The sequence below is a fragment of the Mustelus asterias genome, chromosome 13 (assembly GCF_964213995.1).
Source record: "Mustelus asterias chromosome 13, sMusAst1.hap1.1, whole genome shotgun sequence".
Taxonomy (NCBI): domain Eukaryota; kingdom Metazoa; phylum Chordata; class Chondrichthyes; order Carcharhiniformes; family Triakidae; genus Mustelus; species Mustelus asterias.
The window spans coordinates 34,012,171-34,031,262 of NC_135813.1; the positions used below are offsets into that span (position 1 = coordinate 34,012,171).

At 43.7% G+C, this 19,092-nt stretch overlaps 1 protein-coding gene across 3 annotated transcripts in view; it reads right to left on the reverse strand.

The window, feature by feature from the left end:
- astn2 (astrotactin 2) overlaps window positions 1–19,092 on the reverse strand; it is a 1,763,595-nt gene that overhangs the window by 1,028,877 nt on the left and 715,626 nt on the right. Inside the window, exon 6 of one of the 3 annotated variants that reach the window (XM_078226656.1) lies at window positions 776–835. The exons of the other annotated variants lie outside the window; for them this stretch is intronic. Within the exon in view, the coding sequence (XP_078082782.1) occupies window positions 776–835 (60 nt within the window). The remainder of the gene's footprint in view (window positions 1–775; window positions 836–19,092) is intronic. 3 annotated transcript variants of the gene reach the window in all.

The window sequence follows — 19,092 nt, forward strand, 5'->3', positions numbered from 1 at the left end:
CTCTCCCTGGTCATTCGGTACGGGGACACGTTTAGTAGGTACCCAACAATTCTCAGTTTGCCAAGTCAAGAGGGCATTTTCTTTTCCACATTTGACCCTCGGTCGCATGTTAATTGATCATGGGAGCGTCACAGTTGAACCAACATTCGCACTGGTGAGCTTTGTGCAGGGATCACCTGACAGCGATGAAGAGAATGAACCCTGACTGATTTTTCTCTCCTTAATTGAGGATTACGAGGGCCAGAAGCAGCATCCCCCACAGACACTTCAGCTGAGATCAAGCAACAACACATCTAGGAATCGAAGCAAGCTCTCTCTCAAATCCATGCAAACCTCAGTGCCGCGGCAGACAGTGAGTGCATTTCCGAACTGGAGCTTAACGAACTAAATTGTCCAGTGATATAACACTTTCCCAACATAACAAAAGAAATATGAGCATTTCAAAATTGGGTTCAAAAACAGCATTGTACAAAAATACTCTTCCCTAATGATAGAATCTGCTAAAACATGGTCTTTATTAATTTTTAACTGAGCTGTAATTCCTAGTGAATTATTGAATTCATTGTCAAATTGTCTGCTCGAATACATAGAAGCCTCATGTATCCCTATGAAATGGCACTAGATGGCGTCAAGAGCAGTTTAAACAGCAGTCATGCTAATTGCCATTAAGGAATAAAATAACATTAACAATCACTGCATGCTGACTGTTTTGGATTTCTTTTTAAAAAGCCTTTCAACTCCACTTTCTCCTCCTCCTAATTGGTCCGTGCCTTACCCTTAGAGTTCTTCTGACTCCTGAAAGTTGTCATTGAAGAAGTCTTCAGCATCAGAATCCCTTTATGTAAAAAAAAATCACAGTCACCAAGGACTGTTAATCACAGCATCTTTGTATTCTTTTTAAGAGAGAAAATGAAACAACCGACTGCCGGTGGCTACTTCCTGATCCCATGGAGTTGCTGGGACTGACATTGAACGAGTTGCAATTCAACAAGCATTGGTTAACTCGCCAGCACAGGAGACAGACAGAGAGAGTGAGTGAGTCAGCACCAGCCCTGAATGCTAATATCTATCAGGGACGTGGGTTCGGAGACAGCGGTGGTGCTTTGGAGGAATCTTAAAGGACCATCGTCATCCTTCAAAAAGAATGTAAAGTTTTTTTTTTAGGGGGGGGGGAGGGTAGCAAATAAAAGTTTCATCCTAATGGTATCACTGCCCAGTCGAGCTCTGCGTGCTTTGTGACACAGTCATAATAAACTGGTTCGTTTGCAATTTGATTAGACGCAATGAGTTCAGGCAGAGCTTGTAGATTTGTGTTAGGTAAAAGCATGAGAGGATATGGATAAATGGGATTAAAGCACTGATCAACCATGATCTAATTCAATGACAGGACAGCCCCAAGCGGCTGAATGAACCACTCCTAATTCTATATTCTGCAGCAACTGAAGGCTCTCCCACTCTCTGATCAGCCATTTCCACATTTTTCACTTCACTGTAACAAAACATGTATTTTTCTGTGAAACCTAATGTTTATTGATGTATTTTTAAGTGTATATTTTTTGTAATACATATTTTAATTCACGAACTGTACATTTATCAAATGATTACGGGACAATGATTCAGTTTAAAGGGCCTCTAATGTACTCTAACCTCCACTGGCAGCCCTAGTTCATTGCTTTGCTATGTATAAGGTTTAGTAACGAATTTATCTCACACTTAGCTGGAAGCAATTGGTTCACAACTCATGCAGTTGAAATGACACAATTGTTAAATTAGCCCAGATTAATGGCTGCATCGAGATTGATGTTCTTGCAGACTGCTTTCATTATCAAACTAATGCACTCTTTCAAAGCCACTGTCTCAGATGATGTCATCAGCAATCTTTATCTAACATGAGAGGTGATCTCACTGAAACAGAGAGGCCGGAATTCTCCAGCCATTCACGTCCCGCTGTCAGACAGGACGGAGAATTTGGCGCTCAGCCAAATCTCCAGTCACTGCAGCGGGACCAGAGAATCCGGCTGGTGTGAACAACTGGAGAATCCCACCCATAAGGTTCTTAAAGGGCTTGATAGGGTAAATGTTGAGAGGACTTGGGGTGGCATGGTGACACAGTGGTCAGCACTACTGCCTCACAGCTGCAGGGACCTGGGTTCGATTCCCGGCTTGGGTCACTGTCTGTGTGGAGTTTGCACATTCTCCCCGTGTCTGCGTGGGTTTCCTCCGGGGGCTCCGGTTTCCTCCCGCAGTCCGAAAGACGTGCGGATTAGATTGATTGGTCATGCTAAATTGCCCCTTAGTGTCTGGGTTGCATAGGTTGGAAGGATTAGCGGGGTAAATATGTGGGGTGACGGGGATAGGACCTGGGGTGGGATTGTTGCCAGTGCAGACTCGATGGGCTGAATGGCCTCCTTCAGCACTGTAGGGTTTCTATGATTCTATGATAATCTATGATTTCTATGATGTTTCCCCTTGGGAGAGCCAAGGACCAGAGGGCAGTCTCAGAATTAAGGGGCAACAATTTAAGACTGAGATGAGGAATTCCTTCTCTTAGAGGGTTGAGTGTCTTTGGAGCTCCTTGCTACAGAGAGCTGTGGGGGCAGAGCCCTTGTGTATATTTAACGCTAGGTAGATAGATTTTTGATCAATAAGGGAATGAAGGGTTACAGAAAATTGGACAAGAGGAATGCTGGATCAGCCACGATCCTATTGAATGGTGGAGCAGGTTTGTGGGGCTGAATGGCCGACTTCTATTCCCATTTCTAATGGTCTTATGAATGGAATATGATGGGGAACAATGTTGTCCTGGTAAGGTGTGTGCTATTTAGGAGAAGGGTCCCAATGTCATTGATCTTTTTCATGATCAAATCTGATTTGGTCCATTGGATTTAATATAAACCAGAACAATTTAACATTTGCTGTACTTCAGTATAACCTTCTCTTAATTATATTAATTCCAAGCAGAGTTCTGCTTGTTGATGGAAAGTTCTTGATGCAGAGGTTTTGTTCCTTTATTGGGTGATTTTTTTTTTTCAATTATCTGGTCAAGTTAAAGGATGCTTCTGCTGAGACCGTCATCAGGCATTCAGTTTAACAGAGTGAGTCCCATTGAAAGTTACAATATTCTTAAAGGGCTGGAAAGGTGGATGCGGAAAGAATGTTTCCCAGAGTGGAAGGGTCCAGAACCGGAGAACATGGTCTTAGAATAAGGGGTAAGACATTTAGGATTGAGACATTTCTTCACTCAGGGAGTTGTGAACCTTTGGAATTCTCCAGCTGATGGGATGTTCAGTCATTAAGTATGTTTAAGATGGAGATCAATAGATTTGTAGATGCTAGTGACATCAAGGGAGATGGGGATATTGTGGGAAATTTACATTGGGTTGGTGATCAGCCTCATTCTAATTGAGTAATAGAATAGGCTTGAGGAGGGGAGGCGATGACCTAGTGGTATTATCACTAGACCATTAATCCAGAAACTCAGCTAATGTTCTGGGACCCGGGTTCAAATCCCGCCACGGCAGATGGTGGAATTTGAATTCAATAAAATATATCTGGAATAATAATCTACTGATGACCATGAAACCGTTGTCAATTGTCGGAAAAACTAATCTGGTTCACTAATGTCCTTCAGGGAAGGTAATCTGCTGCCTTTACCTCGTCTGGCCTACATGTGACTCCAGAGCCACAGCAATGTGGTTGAGTCTCAACTGCCTTCGGGCAACGAGGGATGGGCATCAATAAATGCTGGCCAGCCAGTGACGCCCATGTCCCATGAATGAATATAAAAAAGGGGGCTGAATAGCCTTCTTCTGCTCCGATGTTCCTACAACTAGCCAAATATCTTACATTTTAAGAATGCAGTAACAGGAATACCATTCAGCCCCTTGAGCATGTTCCATCATTCAGCTAGGTCATAGTATGTCTGTAATGTAACTCCGTTTGTCTGCCTTGTTTCACTTTCCCTCAACACACAAACCCCACAAAAAATTTCAATCTCACAGTTTTCAAATTTTCACTTGACCGAGTCAATTTTCAATTGGTATAAAAATTCCATTTATCACACAATTAATTTCCCATGTTAAGTTGGCAAATGATACACAGTATTTATTTATTTAGTATATGCAGATTCATTAGACAGTAGCAAGCAGTTACGGCATTGCCACCACCAGCCATGCAAAGTGGGTGGGACATCAGGTGGTAAAACTCTAACAGGACGAGACAGGATAGATTTCTGTATTCAAGAGGCGGCTGGATATCGCACTTGGGCTGAATGGGATCAAAGGTTATGGGGAGAAAGCAAGATTAGGCTATTGAGTTGGATGATCAAACTCCATTCACTGCAGTGGTACTGGAGAATTCCAGCTGCGGGCGAGATCGGAGGATTCCGACGACTGGGTAAAATCTGTTTTGGCAGTCTACGTGCAGTTCCTACTGCATACGGATGCCAATTTCTCACTGGTTCAGACAGCAGATTCTTCCATATATCATCACATCAACTACAAACCCCGACAAACATAGGAACGTAGAAAATAGGAGGTAAATATTTAAAATTCGGGCCGACAGCAATTACCTCCTGATTGGACTCCCGTACTAAAAAGGGTAACAAATCTTTGTGGGCCCACTCCAAAATTAAAATGTTATGTCAGGGATTATAATGGCCTCATTAAAGATAGGAATACAAGTAAGGAACTTTGCTAATACTCGTAATCTGCTTGTGAGAGAGTTTCACAGAAGTATTTTGTCAAACTTGCGCCTCACAATTCGTTGCCAGTCATCTAATAGTTTCTAGTCATGGCGCAGCACATGACATTTTACTTTGCTTCCTGAGAATAAGTACACTTATAATCTTCAGACCCCATGTCAAAGCAAAATCGAGCTGCAATTTCCTTCTGAAAGCATTCACTGTTTCTACAATTACATTGTCAATTCCCCTATCTGCACATTTGGACAACCAATTTACATGGGCAGCAATCAACCTTCTTTCAGCGAATCCTGTGTTCACCAAAACACATCAACAAGAGGATCAAACACAAGGATGCTTTGTGTTGAATTTGGGAACTCTGGAAAGCAGTGCTGAGATTGAGATCTTTTACCTGCAGGTAACTTTCTCCTCCATGTTTCTTATTCATTCACAGGACATGGGCGTCACTGGCTGGCCAGCATTTATTGCCCATCCCTAAATGCACTTGGAGGGCAGTTGAGCGTCAACCACATTGCTCTGGCTCTGGAGTCACATGCAGGCCAAACCAAGTAAGGAGAGCAGATTTCCTTCCCTAAAGGACATTAGTGAACCAGATAGATTTTTCCAACAATCAACAATGGTCATCAATAGATTCTTAATTTCAGAATTTTTTTATTGAATTCAAATTCCACCACCTGTGACAGGATTTGAACCTGGGTCCCCAGAACATTAGCTGAGTTTCTGGATTAATAGTCTAGCGATAATACCACTAGGCCCTCGCAATGCAGCACATGAATTAAAGGTTTCTACGGAAGAAGCAAGTTACAAGTCCACATGATTGTTTTGTCAGAGTTATAACATTCTGAGACAATGATTTTTAGTTGCATATTTAAAGCCCAACTTTCCTGCAGCTCACTCGCACACAACATAACCAACCCTGACATTAAATATGACAAAGATGGGCCTGCTGCATGATTTTTCATTACAGAAAGAAATACATTTCATGAAATGCTTAGGGCCGTATCTTTGTTCCCAAGTCAGGACTGCAGAGACAGGATATTTTCCAACTCCTCACATTTGATTTGGGAGAGAGTAGCCCGGGTATTTGTATTTTTATTCTGGGGATGGGTGGCAATGGGAGTCAGGCCCACTGCTTACAGAAACAGTGCAGGGATCGTCGGGTGCAAGGCAGGCTGTTTTGACAGCCCACATCGGTGCTCTGGCACATCAGCCCAGTTATAAAACAAACAGCAGCACTTGATCCTTCACTCCTCACACTAACACACTATCCATCCTCGCCAACCTGTGCCATTACATGCCCCCATCCATCCCATAAGGCCTCCATGTCAAACTATGATCCTCTCTCTCTCTCTCTCCTCACCCCATGAACCTTTATAGCCTTAACCCATGACAACCCATTCATTCCCCTTTAGAGTCCCAGTGCCAATTTAGTGCCAAATCATGAAAACCCACGTCCCGTACCCACCATTCTTTTCCCTACACCACCCTGGCAACTCACCCAGCATCTACCATGGGAAGATCTCAGGAGCCACAATGAAATGAATTAATGGAAAGTTCTGTCTATTGAGGACTTCACTATTAAAAAAAAATACTCATACATAAACCCATTTAGCACATTAAAATCCTTTTGAGTATTTAATCCTGATAAATAAACATTTCCTTCAAGTCCTTAATCGCTTAGAACATAGAACATAGAACATTACAGCGCAGTACAGGCCCTTCGGCCCTCAATGTTGCGCCGACCAGTGAAACCAATCTAAAGCCCATCTAACCTACACTATTCCAATATCATCCATATGTTTATCTAATAACCAGTTGAATGCTCTTAATGTTGACGAGTCCACTACTGCTGCAGGCAGGGCATTCCACGCCCTTACTACTCTCTGAGTAAAGAATACCTTAACATCTGTCCTATATCTATCACCCCTCAATTTAAAGCTATGTCCCCTCGTGTTAGCCATCACCATCTGAGGAAAAAGGCTCTCACTATCCACCCTATCTAATCCTCTGATCATCTTGTATGCCTCTATAAGTCACCTCTTAACCTTCTTCTCTCTAACGAAAACAACCTCAAGCCCCTCAGCCTTTCCTCATACGATTTTCCCACCATACCAGGCAACATCCTGGTAAATCTCCTCTGCACCCTTTCCAACACTTCCACATCCTTCCTATAATGCGGCGACCAGAACTGTACGCAATACTCCAAGTGCGGCCGCACCAGAGTTTTGTACAGTTGCAACATGACCTCCTGGCTCCGAAACTCAATCCCTCTACCAATAAAAGCTAACACACCGTACGCCTTCTTAACAACCCTATCAACCTGGGTGCCAACTTTCAGGGATCTATGCACATGGACACCCAGATCCCTCTGTTCATCCACACTACCAAGTATCTTACCATTAGCCCAGTACTCTGTATTCCTGTTACTCCTTCCAAAGTGAATCACTTCGCACTTTTCCGCATTAAACTCCATTTGCCACCTCTCGGCCCAGCTCTGCAGCTTATCTATGTCCCTCTGTAACCTGCCACTTCCCTCCGCACTGTCTACAACTCCACCGACTTTAGTGTCATCCGCAAATTTACTAACCCATCCTTCTATGCCCTCATCCAGGTCATTAATAAAAATGACAAAAAGCAGTGGCCCTAAAACAGATCCTTGCAGTACACCACTAGTAACTGAACGCCAGGATGAATATTTCCCATCAACCACCACCCTCTGTTTTCTTACAGCTAGCAAATTCCTGAACCAAACCACTAAATCACCCTCAATCCCATGTGTCCGTATTTTCTGCAAAAGCTTACCATGGGGAACCTTATCAAACGCTTTGCTGAAATCCATATACACCACATCAACCGCTTTACCCTCATCCATCTCTTTGGTCACCTTCTCAAAGAACTCAATAAGGTTTGTGAGGCACGACCTACCCTTCACAAAACCGTGCTGACTATCCCGAATCAAATTATTCCTTTCCAGGTGATTATAAATCCTATCTCTTATAATCCTTTCCAATACTTTGCCCACAACAGAAGTAAGGCTCACCGGTCTATAATTACCAGGGTTGGCCCTACTCCTCTTTTTGAACAAGGGGACAACATTTGCTATCCTCCAGTCTTCTGGCACTGTTCCAGTAGACAATGACGACCCAAAGATCAGAGCCAAGGGCTCTGCAATCTCCTCTCTAGCCTCCCAGAGAATCCTAGGATAAATCCCATCCGGCCTAGGGGACTTATTTATTTTTACCCTTTCCAGAATTGCTAACACCTCCTCCTTATGAACCTCAATCCCATCCAGTCCAACAGCCTGCATCTCAGTACTCCCCTCAACACTGTCCCTCTCCATTGTGAATACCGACGAAAAATATTCATTTAGTGCCTCTCCTATCTCTTCAGACTCCACGCACAACTTCCCACTCCTGTCCTTGACTGGCCCTAATCTTACCCTAGTCATTCTTTTACTCCTGACATAGCTATAGAAAGCTTTAGGGTTTTCCTTGATCCTACCTGCCAAAGACTTCTCATGTCCCCTCCTGGCTCTTCTTAACTCTTTCTTTAGGTCCTTCCTGGCTAACTTGTAACTCTCAAGCTCCCTAACTGAGCCTTCACGTCTCATCTTTACATAAGTCTCCTTCTTCCTCTTCACAAGAGATTCAACCTCCTTAGTAAACCACGGTTCCCTCACACGTCTGCTTCCTCCCTGCCTGACAGGTACATATTTATCAAGGGCACATAGTAGCTGTTCCTTGAACGAGTTCCACGTTTCAACTGTGCCCATCCCCTGCAGTTTCCTTCCCCAACCTATGCCAGCTAAATCTCGCCTAATCGCATCTTAATTTCCTTTCCCCCAGCTATAACTCTTGCCCTTTGGTATATACCTATCCTTTTCCATAGCTAAGGTAAACGTAATCGAATTGTGGTCACTGTCACCAAAGTGCTCACCTACCTCCAAATCTAACACCTGGCCTGTTTCATTACCTAGTACCAAATCCAATGTGGCCTCGCCTCTTGTTGGTCTATCTACATACTGTGTCAGGAAGCCTTTCTGCACACATTGGACAAAAACCAACCCCTCCAAAGTACTCGAACTATAGCTTTTCCAGTCAATATTTGTAAAGTTAAAGTCCCCCAGTACAACTACCCTGTTACTTTTGCTCCTATCCAGAATCATCTTTGCAATCTTTTCCTCTACATCTCTGGAACTTTTCGGAGGTCTATAAAAAACACCCAACAGGGTGACCTCTCCTTTCCTGTTTCTAACCTCAGCCCAAGCTACCTCAGTAGACGAGTCCTCATCAAAAGTCCTTTCTGCCACTGTAATAATATCCTTGACTAACAATGCCACACCTCCCCCTCTTTTACCACCTTCCCTGCACTTACTGAAACATCTAAACCCCGGAACCTGCAACAACCATTCCTGTCCCTGCTCTATCCATGTCTCCGAGATGGCCACAACATCGAAATCCCAGGTACCAACCCATGCTGCAAGTTCACCCACCTTATTCCGGATGCTCCTGGCGTTGAAGTATACACACTTCAAACCACCTTCCTGCCTGCCAGTACACTCCTGCGACCCTGAAACCTCATCCATGACCTCACTACTCTCAACCTCCTGCATACCGGAGCTACAATTCAGGTACCCACCCCCCTGCTGAATTAGTTTAAACCCTCCCAAAGAGCATTAGCAAATTTCCCCCCCAAGATATTGGTACCCCTCTGATTCAGGTGCAGACCATCCTGTTTGTAGAGGTCCCACCTACCCCAGAAAGAGCCCCAATTGTCTAGGTATCTGAAACCCTCCCTCCTGCACCATCCCTGTAACCACGTGTTCAACTGCTCTCTCTCCCTATTCCTCTCCTCACTGTCACGTGGCATGGGTAACAAACCAGAGATAACAACTTTGTTTGTTCTAGCCCTAAGCTTCCACCCTAACTCCCTGAATTTCTGCCTTACATCCCCACCCCTTTTCCTACCTATGTCTTGAGTACCTATGTGAACCACAACTTGGGGCTGGTCCCCCTCCCCTGAAGGATATCGAAAACACGATCCGAGACATCGTGGACTCTGGCTCCTGGGAGGCAACACACCAACCGCGAGTCTCTCTCGTTCCCGCAGAATCTCCTATCCGTCCCTTTAACTATGGAGTCCCCAATGACTAATCCTCTACACGTCTCCCCCCTTCCCTTCTGAGCCACAAGGACAGACTCTGAGTCAGTGACCTGTACACTATGGCTTACCCCTGCTAAGTCTCCCTCCCCAACAGCATCCAAAAGTGTACAGTCCCCAATTTCTACTACATTTCTTGTTTCTCCCCCCACTTGGACGGCTTCCTGTACCTTGGTGCAGCGGTTAGTTTGCTCATCCTCCCTTTCCCTACCCTTCTGAGCTGCCGGGCTGGACTCTGCGCCGGAGGCATGGCCACTGTTGCTTCCCCCAGGTAGGCTGCTCCCCTCAACAGCACTCAAACAGGAGTACTTATTTTTAAGGGGCACAGCCACTGGGGTACTCTCTCTATTACCTGACCTTTCCCCTTCCCCTTCCTAACCGTGACCCACTTGTCTGTCTCCCGTGGCCCCAGTGTGACCACCTGCCTGTAACTCCTATCTATCATCTCCTCATTCTCCTTAACCAGACGAAGGTCATTGAGCTGCAGCTCCAGTTCCCTAATGTGGTCCCTTAGGAGCTGCAGCTCAATGCACCTGGCACAGATATGGATGTCCAGGAGGCTAGCTGACTCCAGGACCTCCCACATCCGACACTGAGAACAACAAACTGACCTCGCACTCATAATTCCCCCTTTCTTCCAATGACACAGGAAAAACTGTCTAAACCTACCCCACCTCTGCCTGTCTACTCCGAAGCCCGATGAGCCAAAGCCCGTCAGCTCCCACTCTGCTCCCCGCTCACTCTGCTGCCCGCTATGACGCTGCCCGCTTAATAGTGCAGCCTACTTATATACCTCACTCGTGCTGAAGAAAAATTTAGACCCTTCCCACAACCCCCAGCGTCCTACTTCCGGGTTAGAGTTCAAAGTTTTTTTTTAAAAACACCCGCGAAAAAGTACTTTAAACTAAATTAAAAGTATTATTTTTTAAATTAAAAGTATTTTAAAAGTAGATCTCTTGCCCCAGCACTCCTGCAATAAATCTCTCCTCTGTCTCACTCTGGCTGAACAATGAGGATAACTCCTCAGGTCAGTAACTTTTTATAAGAATTTAGACTTAAAACAAGAAACATTTCTTTCAAGTACTTAATCCCTTATAGAAGCAAACACATTCATTTGGAGCCCCACATAAAAGACTGTATAACCATTTGGAGCTGTCAGTCAAACTGTGAACTCACAATGCACCCCCACCCCGACTCCCAATGCAATAATGATAGTTGCGAAATCAATCATGCAGCAGTAATCCTATAATAATTCTGAGGCTTATGTCAACAGACAGCTAGTGAAATTGCAAATAGCATTTTTTTTTAAACTGTAGACTTTCTTTTCAAAAAATTAAAGAGCTTGGAGTTTTAAATGCCTTTATAGCTTGATAGCTTCATTGAAGTATCAATATTTTACACACATTCATGCCTAATTTTAACAATCCCAAAGGGCACTTTGCTTCTAAACTCCCCCAAACAAGGATCTGGACCTCTCCAAAAGAATATCCTACCTCTTCAAATATCTCTGACAGCTTCAGAACTTCTGCTGTAATGTCACGAGTTGGTTTTTTTTTGACATCTCAGTCATGTTAATTGCAGCTGTTTGAAGGCAGCTGCACTATTACATTGATAGCAGCCTCAATGAGCCATAGGTGAGTAAACCACAACCTGCCATGTTCCTCACCTGGTGAAAGAGGTGGGTGACAGGATCGAGAGTGGGGTTTCAGGAACCAGGGCTCCTGCACCATTTCGGATAAGGTGTGTGTTATGTATGCGGGGTGTAGCCCTTTAAGAGGATGGGTCAAGTGACCCCGAGCGGGGGGTGACCTGCCCAGGAAACCGCCCCGATAGCAGTCATGGGCTGGAGTGTGAGAAGTACAGTTCATCAATAAACCCTACTGTTCCTGTGGCTTGCCTTTCCATGTGAGCTCTTTGGAGCTACTTCCCCCAGTCGTCTCAGACTTAACAGTGTGGTACCCTTTCATTGTTGCGAATATTTGGGCCTTAACCTTGCCTGAACAGTTTTATCCCACGTATTAAATATTGGACTCTGCCCTCGATTAATGAATGAATACTTCCAATTTCAAAAGCCCTGATAAAGGTGAAGTCATTCATCAGAACTGAAGCAATTAACACATCTTCCTATTCGCTGAAGGATCTGGTGTATATTGCAAACCTTTCTGTTTCTATTTCAGATTGTATTTGTTGCCTTCCTCTCTGTCTTGTGTTTGTACATGTCTCTTATTCATATCTCTTTTCTGCTTTTCTCTTTCAACGTCACTTCTCACACCGAGCTTAGTGAGAGTCGAGTGAATCTGCAAAGCAGAACAGCTTGCTAAACTGAATGGAAATTGGGTTAGAGTGAAAATTAAGTGCAGATGGGAAAGGAGTTGCTAAGTAATTTAAACCAAATTAATTTGAACTAATGAAGTAATTAATTAGATCTAAGGGATAAAATTAAAATGAACTAATTAGAGGCTACCAATGTGAAAGTGATTCAAATCATAGTGTTACAACCACAAGGTTGGAGAGATTCTTTTCTTTTGAGACTCTGGGCTCAATTTGGGGTAAAACCGAAGAGGGTCATGTGACCTGTTCTGAAGTCTGCCTGACTCAGGTGATTTGATTGTTTGAGATAGAAGGGGACCCAGACTGGTTTACTGAGAAGGTGGTGCAATTTGGAGACAAAGGCAGAAGCAAGTGTGCTAACAGTGGAGAGACTGAGTCTCCAAAGTCCCAAAAAAATGTGTTCAGAATGTGTTAGGGTGCAGAGATTGATCCTCTTTTGAGAAGCCATGCCAAATCCCCCAAAGAAGAGTACCTCCATTCTTAATCTCTTATAGGTGTTTGGGAAGGTGTTAACTAACCTTCATTAATGTTTAGAGGTTAATTAACAGAAATACCTGACACTCGCTTTAAGTGAACAATTAACAAATTATTTATTAACCAATCGGTAACTTTGATTAAATAAGTAACATATCGATTAAAAGTAAGATACCACTGGAATGCTGTTCAAATAAATACAAGATCCATGCATTACCAAAAGAAATCACAGAATTTAGTCATTCTCAAAACAATATACAACCAGGTGTTTTGGCTTTGGAAAACCTTTGGAGTTCTTCTGTCGATTCCGCTGTCTGTAACCTCTTTCTGATTCTGGGACATTTTGTTAAATAGATTGAGAGTTCTTTGAAGGGATAATTTAAGCTGGCAGGGAGCTGGTCTTTCCCTCTCTAGGTGTTGAGAGGTTGCAGCCCTTCAGTTGAACTGCAGACAGGCAGTTGAGTTCCTCCTTATAACTGTGATGACCTATCAATTTTCCTACACCAGGATTCGTCTGATGTTGTCAACAACAGCAAATTCAAATTTGATAAGTTCCTGATAGCTAAGTGTCTTCTTTAAACTCATAGGCTGTCAAAATTCAAAAGCCTGCAAAGCCTGTTACCAAGGCAACCCTGATGTTTGGTCCTTGTTACAAATGTTTCAATCCACGCACTCTGTGTGCCTGCATTTTAAACATCCAAGCACTGACACAAAACCAGCTTTTAAAGGGACCACATTTCACAAACGCAACTTCACAACAAATGTCAGGTTGTAAACATTTGTGCTTTAAGTTGTCCATTTGCCTCAAAGGTGAAAATAGAGTTGGGGTTGCAAGGATAGCTAATCAGCATTTCTACCTGGATACAAGGCCCATGTGAATCATGTTGTAATGGCTTTGAGAAGGAGGAGTTTCAGATATCCTAAAGTCTCATAGGCAAGGTCTGCCAGCTTCTGAGAGAGGGAAAACGGCTAGAGGATGCTCTGGTTCACAGTACAGGAATTGGGGTGGCCGTTCGTACTTGGATTGAAAAGTCCTGATACATGAGGAGTTTAAATGGAGATTGGCCTAGCCTGCACTAGAGGAAGAAACTCTTGGGGGAAAAAAGTCCACCATGAAAGAAAGCTCCGAGATTAAGACCTGGACTTTCCCTCCTGGGGTGAATGCTCAGAGACGTGAAATTTTCTGGCTTGCCACACCCACCTCAGCATGACGTGTCCCAAGTGGAAGGATCTTTGTTCCTTCCAAAAGGGGCAGGGGTTTGGGGAGGAGGGGGCTAGGGTGTGTGTGGGATTAAGTTGGTCCTACCACCCTCGGTCCCAGATTGGAGTTGACCAGAAGGTCTGCCAAGTATCAAAGTAGGCCGGTGAAAAGGCCTGCCTTGGTTCTTTGGGACCTAGTCCCAGTAATTTTGTTAAATATTAGACCCGTGAAGCCTCACCCCAAACCACCCCCCCAACCCTTTTTACCTACTCCCCATGCCCGTACATGACAACTTAGACGACCCATGCTTCTCATGCACTCCCATAGCCCCTAAAGCCCCAATGCCAACATAATGCCATTCATACCAGCTTCTGACTCCTTACCCACCAAACAGTCACTGGACTTCAAAGGAACTTCCACTGCATTCTGAAGGCGAGTCTATACTTGCAAGAAATAGGAAATGAAAGGGCTGCAACTTGCGAGCTCCATGCTCCAAAAAAGGTACGCTGGGGATGTGGGGCTGTGCCATCCGGCCTTCAGAAATCAGCAGCTTCCCATTTGCAATTGATTTCCAAATGAAACCAAACACAGTAAAGTCTAGAGATCAATGTCAGCATTGTATGGTGATGTTGCTGTGTGAATGTGAAGATTTAATTCCCCAATGCATTGCTTTTAGCACACAGGTTGTGCTAACTTCCTTCCTGTCTGCGCTTTTTAAAAAAAACGCTGTTACATTCCCGTTCTCTGGTCACAACATCATTAGGCAGCGTAAGCAACTGGCAGGAATAGCAATTAATAACTGCAAAATGCAAATAAGTTCAGGGACTTGCAGGAAACCAGAACTGAAAGCAGAATTTTCAATTCTGGATCTGTGAAAGTGAAAATACAAATATATAAAAGTCTGGTTTCATAACCAAAGGAAAAATAACCAAAATGACATCATTCGATCTGAGCAGAATGATGATAAAATATTTGTAAACAGTTGTAGCAGTACCTCTGCCCTTAAGTGATCCGAGCTTGAATATGATTAGTAATTAGATTGTGCACAATAGGAAAGAAAGGATCAAAAGAGTCATACTGTGCAAATGATTAGTGTAAGAGAGCTCCAAAATAAATTGGAGGAAGTAGCTTGTTTTACACCTGATGATGTGATGTTCCATCGAGTACAATAACAAGGGTACGTTCTGGGAACAGTGTGGAAGATAAAAATCAAGTCTGTGTAAACTGCATGATCCTTGATTAGTAAGAAGGTTAAGCCACCATCAGGTGTACAATTAAAAGGCACGGAGATTTGTTGAGGACGCCACAGGGTTCCCAAGGAGCCAGTTATATTGTCAACCTTCAATTGATGACCAGCCCCAAGCCAACACAAGAAATATAAACAATGTCTCAAAGCACATTACAAGGTACTAACATGCTAGAGGTACCAGTATCACTTAGAAATAAATTTCCACCTCCAAATCACAGAATACATTCACAAAGAATTTTTTAAAAAATACATCACCTTTGTAAAGTTGGGCTGGAGAGCTCTCTCGAGTCATAGGGATATGCAGCATGACAACAGGCCCTTCGGCCCAACTCATCATGCCGACCAGGTTTCCTAAACTGAACTAGTTCCATTTGCCTGTGTTTGACCCATGTCCCTCTAAACCTTCCCCATCCATGTACCTGTCCAAATGTCTTTTAAATATGGTAATTGTACCCACCTCTTACCACTTCCTCTGGCACCTCATTCCATATACGCACCACCCTCTGTGTGAAAAAGTTGCCCCTCAGGTCCCTTTTAAATCTTTCCTATGCCCTCTAGTTTTGGACTTCCCTACCCTAAGGGAAAGACCATGGCTGTTCACCTTATCTATGACACTCATGATTGTATAAACCTCTATAAGGTCACCCCTTAGCGAAATATTTTCCAACATCCTTCAAAACCTTTCTATACTGCAAGATGCCAGAAATGCAAGGTGATAATAGCACATTTGAGATCTGAGTGAGTATTAAGACCAGTTCACCAATGATCTTTATGGGTTGAGAGATACAAAAAGAAACAATCGAGAAGAAGGATGAGTTAGAGAGGATGAATTCAATGTCAAATCAAGCACAGAAAGAAAGAAAACGCAATGGAAAGAAAGATTGCATTAAGATTCAGAAGAATAAAAGAGAAAGAATGAAAATTTAAGAAAATAAATGTGAAACCTGAAACGTATAATTTCCAACTATTCACTACTTGAAGGAGTGAGAATGTAAACACTTAATTGTTCAGTTTTCTGAGGTTGCTTGTCAGTCATAATTATCAGGTGGTTATTAGAGTAATAATTACTATAAATTGGACCAGGAATGGATGCAGTGGAAGTTGTGTGTGCATTCGGTCATGGCAATGCGGGAAGCATATAAACCTCATGATGCCAGCTAATTTAAATGATAGTGGCATGCAGCCCAGTACACAGCTCGCCAGTTAAGTGGCTGCATGCCTCAGTGCAGGTGGCACTGGTTCATGCAATGCTAATGCCCCTTAAAGCAAGCCTGCACTCGTCAAAGGCAAGGCACCACGGTTGTGTCCACAAGCGCATTCATGGATCTGACCACCACTTCCAATCTGGACAGGATGGTTCCCAAGCTCTGTGCAATGTTTAATTACCTTTTTGCAAAAATACACTTTATTCATAAAATATTTGAAAGAAATATCTGTGTGGAGTTTTCACGTTATCCCCGTGTCTGTGTGGGTTTCCTCTGCATGCTCCGGTTTACTCCCACAGTCCAAAGGTGTGCGGCTTAGGTTGATTGACCATGCTAAATTGCCCCTTAGTGTCAGGGAGATTAGCGGGGTAAATATGTGGAGTTACGGGAATAGGCCCTGGGTGGGATTGTAGTCAGTGCAGACTGGATGGGCCAAATGGCCTCCTTCTGCACTGTAGGGATTCTATGAAAATACTCAACTGATTCAATGAAAAAGATGACAGACATTTCAAAATGGCGTCGCACAAATATTATAGGCATTTCATATTGATGTAAGGGTATTCAAATTGTCTACATAGTTACGGTTGCATTCTGAGGTGCTTCAATGCAATTTTGATACATGTAATATTCCACTGTACACATTCAATGTGATTCATACAGCCCCAGGGAGTTCAGTACAATTCCCTTCCCCTCGGTTCACTGTGGCTGAAAGTTCTTAAGAGAGTGACCTTCCCCATTGTGCCTCTGAGGCAGCTGCCCCAAATTCCACCAGCTGCCATGGTGGGATTGGAACCCATGTCCCCAGAGCATTAGCCTAGGTCTCTGGATTACGAGCATGACCACTACACCAGCTTTCAAGATGCGTTCACTAACCGTGACTATTCACGTGAGGCTACTGAACTTCTTGCAGCACTGTGAGAGTCTTGGCACCAACTGCCAGAGCTATCACTTGGATATACGTCCTTCCTCCTCCGCACTTTCTCAAACAAGGCCTCTGGTGCAACTCTGAAGAACTTCGGATCCCGTGCTCTCTCATTTTATACCTTTATTGAATGTTGCCCAGGTCAGAATCTGTCACAGAATGACTTCCAACAGCTAGTCCAGGTACAGTACACATCCCCTTTAAAATGTGCAGGATCAGCTTTAACTTCTACATGCATTTCATGGTTTGGAAATCTCTGCTGAGGCACGCAGCCACTCACTGATATCGTTAATGCTGACACTGTGTCATATGCATAGTCATGAGCAGTCAGAATGGAGTTGGCAGGCTAAGCCCATCAGAAGCAATGAGTGCCATCCTTGCACCCAATTTCGGGTTGCAATTGAGTTTTGACTCCTTCCTCTTTCATATAGTCAAAGGTCTTTTTATTTTAGCCAATTCAGCAGAATGCAGCTATGATTAAATGACCTGTTACTTGGATGCTGCCCCCTGTCTCTTTCCTAGAGGTAACCTTTTCTGAATGAAATGCTGATAATTTGGGTACCCTGGAATACATTATTCTAGGTTCTCACTTCTCTGTGCATCTTAGAACACAATTGACATTTCTATTGTGCTGCCATAGGCAGCAATTCATCAGTGCGCTATTTTCAGCACCTTTGTGTTCTTTCATCCCTCAGTGGCACCAATGTGCAACTCGATGAAGATATGTCTGATACTTAATGATGCAAGCACCTCCGATTATCTCACCCTAACACGGAAATCTACAAATAACCTAAGTAAATCCCTCCATCGGGAGAGAGGTTAGAGGATGACCCTGATGGGTCAAAACATTATTCCTCTCAATTCCAAGAATCTCTGGAGCAGATGTGAAAAAATATCAGTTGATTCCTTCACTAAGGGTGGGGGATTAAAAATAATTCAAAAAATGAAAGGCACTGGTTTGAAATTTTCAAGAAAGACCAGTGAGCGTCTTGGAATCCAATCCATAAAACACCAGAATCCCAATCTAATGCAACACAGTTTAATTTATTCAATCATCACAAACCAGTGACTTCGGACATAACTCTTGATTAGACCTTGATGATACAGCTCTCTCTCTCATTCAGCATCCTAATGGGTTCCTCAGAAACAGTGTGCCAAACAAACATTTGTGAAGCAAATATCTCTTTCCTATAAGAAAACATGCAATAAAAGTGGATTATGTTTCGATCTTTACATTAAACACCTATTGGTAACTTTGAACCTAACTGGACCAAAAATTCTCTTGCTGATTCTTATTTACTCACCAACTCTTTCTACTTGCCGCCTCTCCCTCCCGTTGACACTCCACTCACCACTTCCTGACCCTCCAGGTCACCGCTTGCTGCCACCCACCCCTCTACCATTCCTTTCCTCTCATTCACAGCCCCTCTCGCTCACTTGCTCATTCTCTCTCTTGCTTACAGTAAGGGCTTTGAAGAGGTGCATCGAGTGAGGCAGGGAGGAAGACGCAGCAAGGGTCTGGGAGAGGGAAGCAACAAGCAAGAGAATCATAGAATCCTCACAGTGCAGAAGGAGGCCATTCGGCCCATCCAGTCTGTACTGATCACAATCCCACCCAGCCCCAATCCCCATAGCCCCACGTATTTACCCTGTTAGCCTCCCTGACACTAAGGGTCAATTTACCATGGCCAATCAACCTAAACCGTACATCTTTGGATTGTGGGAGGAAACCGGAGCACCCAGAGGAGACACACACAGACAAGGGGAGAATGTGCAAACTCCACAGACAGTTACCCAAGGCTGGAATTGAATCCAGGTCCCTGGCGCTGTGAGGCAACAGTGCTAACC